General features: G+C 42.4%; 1 protein-coding gene across 1 annotated transcript in view; it reads right to left on the reverse strand.

Moving 5' to 3' along the window:
* ANTXR1 (ANTXR cell adhesion molecule 1) overlaps positions 1-12,243 on the reverse strand; it is a 69,647-nt gene that overhangs the window by 42,285 nt on the left and 15,119 nt on the right. Inside the window, exons 9-12 of the mRNA XM_015882878.2 lie at positions 11,304-11,364; positions 10,122-10,220; positions 1,952-2,021; positions 1,290-1,368 (exon numbers count right to left, since the gene is read on the reverse strand). Of these exons, the coding sequence (XP_015738364.1) occupies positions 1,290-1,368; positions 1,952-2,021; positions 10,122-10,220; positions 11,304-11,364 (309 nt within the window). The remainder of the gene's footprint in view (positions 1-1,289; positions 1,369-1,951; positions 2,022-10,121; positions 10,221-11,303; positions 11,365-12,243) is intronic.

Genomic DNA, 12,243 nt, shown 5'->3' on the forward strand with positions numbered 1-12,243 from the left:
ATACTCACTTTAAAAACAGAATTTAAGTGCTTCTGGCAATTTTATCTTAGGAACCTGAATAAGTAATTTCTTGAGACGTATGGAAATGGGGTATAAAAGTGTATACTGCTGTGCCTGCACTCTGATGCAGAAAAGCACAAGCAATTGAGACAAAGAAGACTAAAACAGAGCCTGACCAGTTGAATTTAAGGAATCCCTTGCATTCATTTGGCTGCAAACCATGATGAAGCTTTCCATATTTCAGGAATCAGATAGCTATGGAAAGCAAGAGGTCCCATGAAGCACAATGGATGTGTGTAATACAGGCAAGTGGATTCTATCTGCAGGCTTGTATGCCCAGATTTGAATGAACATGTAGAAGCTGCAAGGCTGCTTCAGCTGTACCTACATCTCCTTCAGAATAAGAAAAGCAAGAAAAAACCCCAAACCCCCAACAGTCTTCACCAGTGAGGTCTAAATGTGGTGCTGACAGTCTTGACAAGTGCTGTCACTTAGTGCTGGAAAACAGAATGTCTTTCATTCTTTCACAGCAGAGCAGGAAGGAGATTAAATCAGTCATTACATATGCTGTCATTCCAAACCTGCTCTCATTTTCTCCACATTGAAATGCTGTAGCAGATTTTACACCTCAAGTGGAAAAAATGCAAATAATGACTTCAGTTAGGCAGTATGGGTTCAAGCTAAAGCTGTCTGTTCCCAAAGGGAGTGAGTTGCTGCATTCAAAAGACACAAAACTGTCACTTCCTAAAAGGGACAAATGCTCAAGAACATGCTGTTTGCCACATGATCACTATTTGTATATGAAGGCGGTGTCATTGGGGGAAAATAAAGCAAAACAAAACAGTTTTTGCCTTGGAAGCATCACAAAAAATGATTGTGCTGGGCAAGGCAATATTTCCCAGTATCCCATTTCTAGCAGTTGGCATTAGAAGACACAACGTGAGCACAGGAGCACTGAGTCCCCTGGCAATTGCAGGAATCAAGGCTTGCTGAATTACAGCATCGAAGCTGCGATGCATTCAAGGCAAAGGCCTTGATCCCTTGTTCCTTGCCAATAAGTGACCTATTTGCCTCAGATGGAAAATGTTTTCTTTCCCTTAGAGCATGCACTGTTTGATAAAAGTGATATTTATTTTGCAATCTTGTTCCTAGGAGACTTAAATATTAAATAAAGATCAAGTCCTCTACTAGAATAATATCCTTAATAGCCTTATGCCAGCGTACCAAACGTCTGTTGTTAAATACATTCATCCTACTGAATCATTTCAAATTGGTGAATGAGAACTTACACAGTGCGTGCTGGAGATGATGACAGAGCTGGAGATGAAGCTTAGACCATCATTCATGCTGACTTGAAGAGCTGCCTCCCTGAAAAAAGAGCAATGAAATAAATCAGGGCTGTCTGTCCACAATCCTCTTCTAGGCAACATCCTCTGGAACCTGGACTTCAGGATCAGCAGCAAAACGTTTCCCATTTGAGGCAGGAATGCTTTTCTGTCATTGAGAGGATTATTGACTCTCCTATTGTCTCTCCCTCACTGTGCTTATATGGAGGAGAGAGAAATGTCTGTTGATGCACCGAAGTCATTTTGATGGAAATCCCATATGGGGGTCCAAAGTCTTGTCACATAACTATTAATAAACCACTCTGAGTTGAGATAGTTTCAGAGAGTGCATCTAAATCTATTGACACTAGCAATGCAAACATGCCACAGCCAGATTTTGCACTCAGATGTGCCATACCTGATAAACCCCAAGCAATGATACCGAACAACCCTCTCCTTTAACCTAAAAATTTATGTTCTAGAAGCTATGAGCTCCTCAAAAGGTGAAATATAAAAGACAATGTTAGCATGAGTTGCACTTAAGAACAACAGAGTATAGGGAGATGAGGCAGACTGTCATTTTCCCATAGGCAAAGTAAATATTAGAGAACATAGGAAAAACATACATGCCAACTTCTCGCAGCACAGGTGCTGGGCAGAGTAAATAGGTATCTTCCACGACAAAAGGCTTCTCATCTGGAGAAAAAAATAAAGAAAAAAAGAAGAGGGAGATACAGAGATTTATCAGTAGCACAATACTTAGAGACAGCTTAGTTATAAATATATAAAATATACATTTAAATAATGTTTTTCCTCTCTTGTGATGCCCTACAGCAGGGCTCAAGGCATCAGAAGCCCAGCACTGTCTGCCGTCCCCATTCTATAGGCAACATCCTCCCCATTCCTGCAGCCTCTGGTTCTGCTGAAGTCCCCCATGCCCTCTATCTGAGTCACAACAGAATTGAAGACCCAAAGCTTTCCGAATGTACAGTGTAAGTCGTCACAGCCCCCCTGTATAGGAGGCCTGGATGGAGAATCATGGAATATTTCACACTGGAAGAGACCAGTAAAAACCAACAAGTCCAATGCAATAGATTACGAATGGAAACAGCTTGGTGAATAAAAGCCTAAGTTATGGAAAAATCTCATAACTTCAAGGCAGAACTGTCTGAACATGAATCAAACCTCCCTGCCTCTGATACAGCTTTTAAATCAGAGTGGAAAAAAAGCCCAACCAAATAACAATAGGAGTTTACCTTGGAAAGATGAGCATCAGCCAATGCTCTTTCATAGACTTAGAACTTAGTACTATCTCCCTCATCACCAAAGAGATGGGGATCCTAAGGAACTTCCCAGCCCATTTGCCAGCTGATGAAAGATCAGGCAGGTTGGCAGAAAACCAGGCAGACAGGCTAGTTTTTCTTTTACTTTTGGCTGGAAACCACACATTCCTATTGACTCTGCTGAATCAGCAGTTTCCAGAAGCGTGTCACTGCATTGGGGAAGCTTTCTTCCAGCTGTAGTTAGAACCATCTCTAGGGTCTCCTCTAGATACACTTACACGAAATGAGAGCAGTTAGCAAATATCTTCCTAATGATTTCCAGTTATAATTGTTTGAAATCACATCAGATTTAAATCCCATCACAAATCCAAATCTCATCACTGCACACTGCAGGATGGAGGAGTCCTTTCCACGTCACCACTTCAAACTGGAGAGCAATATATCACCACCTTGCTTTGCTGTTTGAAGTACAGGAAGCAAAACCAAGGTCTACAACCAAGAAAAACAACTTCACAACTTTACAGTGCATTCACTTATCTTCCCAGGAAGGAACATTAGAAGCAGAGTTTGGTGCCCTAACTGGCATCATTAACAGAAATAGAATGGAAAGGAGAAAGAACGAGAGTTTAGCCAAATTGTTTAGCAATCTAATGAATAGTTGAACTGGTCTGTTTTGCTTGGTCCTTTGCTTTTTGAGCTATAATTCCATTTCAGGTGCTATTGGCAAGAGGAGAAGCCACAAAGAGGCAAAAAAACCAAAGAGAATGTGGTAATCTTCTTGAAAGAAGCATCAGATCTGAGCCTCATTCAGTCTTGGCTGCTGGGAGATTTGTTCACATGAATGAAAGCAATGGAGCACAATAACCCTAACTCCACCATCAATGCTCAGACTGAACCCTAACATTAAAACTAACTTCATTATAACCCTAATCATAACCCTAACTCAACTCTAACCCCAGCCATGTTTACTTTACACTCCATCAAAGAATGAAATGGTAGCGAAAAGTTGTAGCTTTCACTTAAGTTTTCCTTATGTTTCCAGCTTCTAGCAAATCCCATTGCCTATATACACACACACTTGAATCTTTGCATCACCCACAGCATTGTTGTTTTTTTTAAGGGCTGTTGACATACAGGCAAACAGCTGAAAATGAAACACTGCAGCCAACCATAAGCTTTGCACAAATAGGCTTCACTTCTGCATCATGACTTGGCTACTTAGAGCAGCCTTCAAGCTTCTGTGATCCCTCTCGATCCCTGCTCCTGCTCTTGGCCTGTAAAGCACCATATATTACTCCTGCTTTCCCACAGCCTTGCTGCAAGAACACGTACTAACGTTTCCACTATGCTAAGCATTAGGAGCAGATGTTTTTAGCACGGGGTTTTCCTTTGCAACCCCACACCATCGACAAGGCAAGTTTCTCTCTGAGAGCCTGACAGACAACAGGTATTTAAAGCACACTGTGATGCTCACACTTTATATCATATCAGCTCATATCATATGCAGGCACTCAGTTTTACAGCCGAATAGCCAAGCAAAGCAGTAGCATTTCCCACTGACTTTGCCCATGCATGGAAGGTGCATATGGCTGGTGAGCATGATGCCTTGTGGCACTCTGGTGGTGTTCTCACCCTCATTTATGAACATATAATTAACTCCCATGAGTTTATGACACTGTCTCAGTACACACACAATAAGAGAATGAAGACCAATGTCTTGTTTTCTCCTTTGCTAACACCAGCAGCCAAAGAATGCTCCATGCCAACACTCACTAAAACAAAATCTGGTTTAATTTTGCACTGGAACTCCTCAGCTTTTTGTTTCTGTTTCTCTCCCTTCCCATCTATTAACTTGCATTACATCTATGCCTCTCTAGAAAGTACATCAGCTTCATGGCTGGCAGGGTTGGCTACACAGAGAGATTATTTTGTTTAAAGAATGCTTGTGTTTCACCACAAAAATGAGTGACTATTTCTTAGCTCTAAACAAAAAGAGGATCCATTCGGTTTGCAAAACTGTCCACCCAACTCCTTCCTGGAACACTTACATTGAGAAACCAAACAAAACAACACTTATCTGCTATTCACACCTCTATCTGCAAGACACATTCGAAAGGAAGCTTTTCTTTTTGCATGCTGCATAAAAACTTGCTGTACTCCCATACAGTACGAGATGGGCCCGAATGCTCCTGAGCTCCAGATCTCGTGCCAAAGCTGAATGTTGTGGTTTGGACTCCTGTCAGCTGATGATGCTGGTGGAGGAGCTGGGAAGGCAGGGGCCGCTCTGTGTTGCAGGTTCTGCACAGAAAGCAATTTCCCTTCTCGGCTCGGCCGCTAGCTGGCCTTGCAACCCTGCAGAAGTCATCTAGACTCCTTTGCCACATTTATAGAGATGCATTGCAGACATCAGTTATGGGCAGAGCTTCAGGATGTGTTGCAACACTTCACCTTTAAGAAAGCCCACCTACAGCAAGGAGCTCCTTACCTATCCACCCCTGATCACTGCATCAAGCAAAATAAGGTTCTCAATGTAAAAGAAGTCCATAGGGCACACAGTATAAACGGGTAGCTAAAATTAATAATCACTTCACAGCTGTGTGCAGAAATGGAGAAGGGTCAAACATCTCCCCACAATACATCTGTTTTCTATAGATGCCCTTTCAACAAGGCACTTTCTACTGCTCAAATTCCCGTAATTCACTATCCAGCATTCTTATACCTTTTAACAGCTATCTGTAGCCTGTAAAACCTATTAGTCCTAGCATTAGTGTGTAGTTTCTTTTGCCATTAGCAGGGTGTAGCCTTTTGGCAAGCCAGGACTTGGAGTACTTCCCAACTATAATAATAACAGCCTCAATATATGCATGATGTTTTAACGCAAAAGAGCAAAACTAAACCAGAGGAATAAAAGCCCAAAGGTGACAAAGAAAGGCAGCATTTATGCCATATAAGTAAGCTGAAATCAAAACAGCCTTTTCTTCCTTAACGACTCATCCAAAAACCAATGGGCAGACTGAAAACTGACTGCAAAGATCTCTTACAGAAAGCTGTGTTCGGATTGGTAGCATTGAGATGACAATGCTGACTGTTGGGCTTGCAATATCTGCAGTATTTTAGTTCAGGAAAGGCTGCGAAAGCTGTTTGCCAAACTTTCCATGCATCACAGACCAACAATTTCCTTCTGTTATTACCCTTGTCAAATAAAGGGGCATTTGTGATTCGTGTTTGACTAATGTGCAATTCCAAATGCCCTGATCTAGTCTTCTGCATCTGCAGGAGAGATGACACTGGTTTCTGTTAATCTAATACAGACAAATCAGGGGAATCTGGCTGCTCTCACATGAGATTCCCTGAGGATCATCTGGTTGTTCTCTCTTTGGTCCTCAGTCCACCTGAGACCAACCTTTGGATCAGGCTGCCCAGGGAAGTGGTGGAGTCGCTCTCCCTGGAGATGTTTAAGGAAAACTCAAAATACCTCTATTATTCACTTGCACCAACTACCAAAGCCAATCTCAGTTCATCCTGGCTGACTCTTCTTATGCCACTCCTTGTGACAACTCTGCAAGCAAAGTTTTTACTTCAGATCCACTTTGTGGGCAAGTAGGAATGCAGAAAGACACTGGAACACTGAAGGGCCTATGAGAAGGCCCATAAATAAAGAGAGAATGTTTTGTTAATGCTGTAATGAAAACCACATTGAGATCATGCTATGATTGCTCTGTTATGTGTAGGGACACATGAGCTACAAATGCCAAAGCCAGAACTGAGTTTAGAGGATGGGGGGGAGGGGGGGGAAGAGAGAGATAAGCGCATAGCAATGATATCACATTTGTAATCACCTCTAGGTGGAGAGAAGGGATCTGGAAGGAAATTTTCTTCTTTTTCTGATGGGTTCCTTTCTCTTCAAAGCTGTGCTTACAGCTTTGTTCACCCAGCACAGATAACCCAAAAGCTGCCAACAACTTGGCAGGTACCACAATGTTAATTTGCTCATGTTTGCAACTGGCAGCTCTAATTCCTATTTATTCACATGCATGCTCCATCCCTAGAGGTATTCTAGGTCAGATTGGATGGGCTCCTGGGCATCCTGATCCGGTACCTGATTTAGTGGTTGATAATCCTTCCCATGGCAGGGAGGTTGGACTTGGATGCTCTTTGAGGTCCCTTCCAAACAGTGCCATTCTATGACTAATTTTTTAATGAAGCAATGACTTGATCACCCTTCGAAAGAGGATGCCTAGCTCACCTTGGTGTATATTTTCACCCAAGAAACACATCTATTCCTTCTAAGGGAAACACAAGCATAGCTTCTGTCCTTCACAAAGGTCACATCCTCAGATAACTTGAGTTTGCTCAGTGGGAGATGTTAACTGTAATGAAAAGAGGGAAAAGCCGATAGAAACAAAACACAAATAAGAGGAGACATTTGATGGAGGTTTAAAGTGTCATGAAATCAGGAAACTCAGAGATTGGAGTAGAAGCGCAGAGCAGAACTTTCCTGTGCTGAGAGTGGTCAAGATATGAGAAAGTATGGAAGGTATCACAAGAAAAGTACAGTGCTGCCAGAAAAATAAAAAGGAAAGAAATGCTTCTGTTACCAGGTGATGAAAAACTCTAATAATCTCTAAGACTAATTTGAAAGAATCAGTTTTGGCAAAGCATTCACTAGAATGCAACAAGGTTTGGTCCTATCTCTGCTGTGGTGCAGTGCTGCTTCCTCACCCATCTTTCATCCCTCCATTGAGTTTTAAATTGCCCAGGACAGAGCTTGCCTCCTTGCCCATAGCTATCTTTGCTGGATCCTGCACAATCTGGGCAGACAAAGACATTTTAGCACCACAAAGCAGTCATAAGTCACTGCACTGGATAATTAATTTTAACTCTTGTGCAGTCTGAAACCAATTCTCCTAGGTCCTGCTGCTGGCAGAAAACACCCTGCTGTTAAACATGCATCTGATTACAGCTCCATGCAGCCAAATATTCTTCATGGTTTCTACAGATGTTCCTTTTTTAATTACTGTTATTTTTTTTTCTATCCCATAGCTATGAACATTATGAGCCAATGCTCTTTTCACCTGCCACTTTTCTCTGCCAGTAATCCCAATAAAAATCTATTAGCTCATGCCTTTAACCTCAGTGAGTCCTAGCTGTGCTGGTCTATATTTCATCAGGGATAATTTAAGGTTTCAGGAACTTCTGGCTTAGTGTTATCTTTATAAACACCTCCCTCCCTGATACAATCAGAGCCCGAGAAGTTTCAAGCAAACAAAAACAGCTGAGCCATCCGCTCTCCATAAGGTTTCCATAAAACTCCCTTTGAGTTAATGCTGATGTTAAACTGTTTGCATCTAAGTGGACAAGGGAGAATACAAGCTTGAGCTGCAGTAAAGCAAAAGCATTCAGGTATATTCCAATATAGAGGAGCTTAAACTTAACACAGCTGTGCCAATATCTGCCAGGAGAGATGTGGATCTGGGAGCCCTGATGAGAAACTGTTGGATTCCTTCAATCTGGGAACAGTTTGAACTCAGAAATGGAGATTTTGGCCTCCTGTTTCCAGGTCACTGCAACAAGCACTCTAGGATTGTGCAGAATGAATGGAGAAGTCTTGGTGTGGTGCCAAAGGGAATGAGCTCACTTTTCACCTATGCATTGATTCAGGACAGACTGAATACATCAGGTCAGAGGAATGGGGGATGTTTCTGGCCCTCATCATTATTTTCCATGGCCATTTTGTGGACATAAGGAGGCAGCTTCAAGGAATAAAGCCCATGGGTTGCAATAAGAGAAGCTGATCTTTCCTGAAAGCTACTGTAAAATGATAATGACGGACATTGTAGAAAATTATTCAGCTACAGAGATAGCATACAACAAAAAAGGAGGAAGGAGTCTTTTCCTGACCCCCACCAGCACCAGGTCACAGTGTTTGGGAGTGAAGTAACCCTCACAAGCAGTTCCTCCCATTGGCAACGCTGGATGTTTTTGTGTCTCCATGGATGAGATGCACTGAATAGAGAAAAGCTGATGGATGACATTCTCAGCTCTATGAAGACTTTAGGGTGTTTCCAGGAATTAATGTCTTGCATCAGAGCCAGAAAGCTGAGCTCCGAAGCTATTGGGATGCAGCACAGATGGCAGGTCACAGCCTGTGTAGCCTCAAGTAAAGAGGGAACTTGCAAGCCATAGACAAGATATAAAGTGGAGCAGAAAATAAAGTACTAAACAGCCTTTACACAGGAGAGAAAAGAAGGATGGCCACTGAAAAAGGAGATCTGCACCAAAGCTCTAGCAATGCCCCTTCAGATGCAACCAGAACCTGATTTGCCTTCTATTACTTCAGTGGCTCACTGTTGACTTACATTCCACTTGGTGTCCATCAGAATCCCCAGGTCCCTTTAAGCAAGGATGTTCCCCATACATTTCTTACTGAACTCAATTGGGTGCTGGATAAGTAGCTAGGGAATAGAAAGAAAGTCTCCCAAAACAAAGACTGCTGTCCCACTTCAAAGATTATTTTTAGCATCATCTTCATCCCAGCTTCAGAAAGCGCATTTCCCCTGAGCTCACATCTGCCTTTTGCTTTCCTTCACATGCTGCTTAATCTCCTTCTGTGGTTGTTTATCAGCCCAACTGTACTGTAAAAAAAGATTCCCCAGTAATGCTAACCCATTGTAAAGCACACCCCAAAAAAGTGCATTGGGAGATCTGAGGTCAGTGGATTAAAAGCAAAATTACTGAGTCTGCCAGTCGTACCACTGCACATTTTATAGCCAGAAACTCAGCTCAGGATTTAGCTAATGTTCTTGCTCTGATTTTATCTGTTAGTCATATCACATTCTGTGCTCACATTACAGCTTTCAAGACTGAGATGCTGTGCCAGATTATTATAAGGAGACACTGTGGCTCTTAATCTTCTTCTGACTCAGTGAAATGTTTTGAAAGGTGATCTTGAAGTTAATGCCTACAGTTGCAGCGCTGATAGTTGCATTTTATTCTTAGCTCATCCACAAACTGTGACACTGATGAATACATATTGACCCAATCCCTTGTATCAGGTCAGGTCTACCTTCACAACAGCATCTAAGCAGATCCCACGTTAGAGAAAATGAATTCTACTGTCACTGGTGGTATGAGATATGACACACACAGTCTGATTTCCTATGTGGATTTACAGATATGCAAGATGAGAACAACAGAATCATGGGTTCCTCCAATTAAGTGGCCCTCAGTACCCTTCACAAAAACACTAGGCACTCAGGCTTTAATGTGCCATGATTCTATGCCATCACCCTTCTCCATGAATCCAAGCTTAGTAGTTCCTACCTGTCTTCCTCCCACCCCTGATGGAGCCATGTGATGAGGTTGGTTTTCCCTTCTGCAGTTTGATAGCTCTTCATCCCATAATGATTGCCATCACAGCCAAAGCATTTGAAAACCCAATATATTTTCCAGGCAAATGCCTGCTAACACAAACTCAGGGTTAAAAAAACCACAAAGAAATAAGAAAGCTTACTGAGAGTGACTGTGTCATTGATCCTGAAGCTGCAGAGTACTCTGTCGACGTTACGAGCATGTCGAAATCCATTTCCTCTCACAACAACCTGGAATGACTCTGTAGCAAAGACAAACAGCAGGTTACCGATCCACAGGGAGGCAAAGAATAGTCACTTGGACAAGGAATGTCCATCATGTTCTGGCAGCAGACCCAGGGGCTCACCCTCTGCATCCCCCTATGGGGAAGTAACCAACCCCCACAGTTCCTGTTGCTATCTAGGAGACTCATTCAGTATTACCTCTGATGTTCCTTTTGGTGAATGATAATCAAATGCAAAACGTTTCTGATCCAAGACAACACAGGAGGAATCACAGTGCATCAGAAATAACCACCCTAGTTTTAAAATCCCAAGGAGCAACAAGGAACGGGCATTCGCAGATTCAGTTTTCCCTTTGCACTTTATAGTCCCCATCTTTCATCTCCCTTAAGGACTCATACACTGTACTTGTAAAAAAAATAATAATAAAAGGCAGCTTTGCTCTGGAATCTGGGCTCCCTTCCACTCATTTACAGCCAAGTTGCAAATCATCCCACCACATCTAGCCAGGGAAGCTGCCTGACAGCACCATTATGTGCAGTCCAAGAGCATTTGGGAAGAACGAGGGAGAAGAGCTGTGTTCTGGAGTGCGGGGGCTGATGAATACTTAAGAGAAATCACAGAAGTCTCAACTGCTGGGGAATAAGAGTTCATGTACAGTCAAAGAATAGCGTATCAATGATGTCAGATTAACCATGGAGATCCTGTCTTTACTTGGTACTGAAGCAAACAGATCCAGCATGCACAGTGCATTTCTATCCTGGTGCAAAACCACACAGTTTGGAAACCAGCATTTCAGGCAGATGTGTTGCTGCTAAGTGCTTAAGTGCATCAGGGTCTCATTTTACCCTGCAAAGCTCAGCCTGCTCCCAACCTCTCTCCTTAACCAAATGCAATACGTTCAACAAACACAGAGCTCAGAGAAGATGGAAGATACTAAAATGGCTCTCAGGCTTTCTTCCAAAATGGCTGGGGGTTCTACAGAATGTAGATGCGTTTGCCAGGACTTTAAAGCCACAGTGTCCATAGCACAATGGTATCAGAACAATTGCACAAAGAGGGAATGGGATGAGTCAACAGATGGCACCTCCATTGACACTTACCTCCTGCACATATACTGGAAGGCTCTGCAGCCAGAATTTCGATACAGGATTTCTTCAAAATCTAAAAAGACAGGAAATAAATGTCACGAAATGTCTGAGAATCGCTGTTTTTCTGGAGGTAGGCAAATGCAAAAGCTTGAGAGAGCACTTGTTGTCATCTAAATGCTTAACACTGCAAAATGAAGATATAGGATCATTTTTCTTCATTTAAAGTGGGTTTGCTCCCACTTAGATTAAGTTGGCAGGAAACTTAAGTGAAGCAGTATTTTTTCATAAGGGTTGGCACTGCCTTCAACCACTTAACATGTAGGCAGTGATTTACATAAATACTTCAGCATCAGCCTTGGCAGACTACCTGCAAGTCAGGAAGACCACACTAGATTTGTATTCAGTTCAATCCTGTGCTATGTTAGAATTTCTCAGGCTGTTATTTGCTCCTTGCAGCCTTCCCCGCTCCTCTGAAGACTCCAATTATCTGCTACACACACTTAGCAAACTTATGACAGCATTTGTGAGCCCCCATGAAAGCAGCAGCAGTGACCAAGAGTGGTGGGTGTTCAAGGCTGGGCTGAGCAGCCCCTACACGATGCAATGCAAAATGTAGGTCAGCTCTGAGAGGCAAGCAACTGTCAGCCAAGCATCGTGACTCAAATCCAACATGAGAATTATTTTCCCAACATTAAATTGAAACATCTGCAAGGAAAGAGAAGCAACCAACACAGTAAATTCTGTAAGAGAGGATCTGTTGTAATTCTTTTTTGTTGTTTTTTCAGTTTTGTTTTCTTTTTATCTGCAATCATGGCTCTCTGCCTCAGATATCTAATTGCATGGAACTATCGTTATCATTTCTTTAACAAGAAAGTTTGAGTTACTCAGAAAAAGGGCTGGCAGAGACTGACAGGGTACCAAGGGACGGAGGGAAGCAGAACCATCTGAGCCT

This window comes from Coturnix japonica, chromosome 22 (genome assembly GCF_001577835.2).
Source record: "Coturnix japonica isolate 7356 chromosome 22, Coturnix japonica 2.1, whole genome shotgun sequence".
In the NCBI taxonomy this organism is placed as follows: Eukaryota; Metazoa; Chordata; class Aves; order Galliformes; family Phasianidae; genus Coturnix; species Coturnix japonica.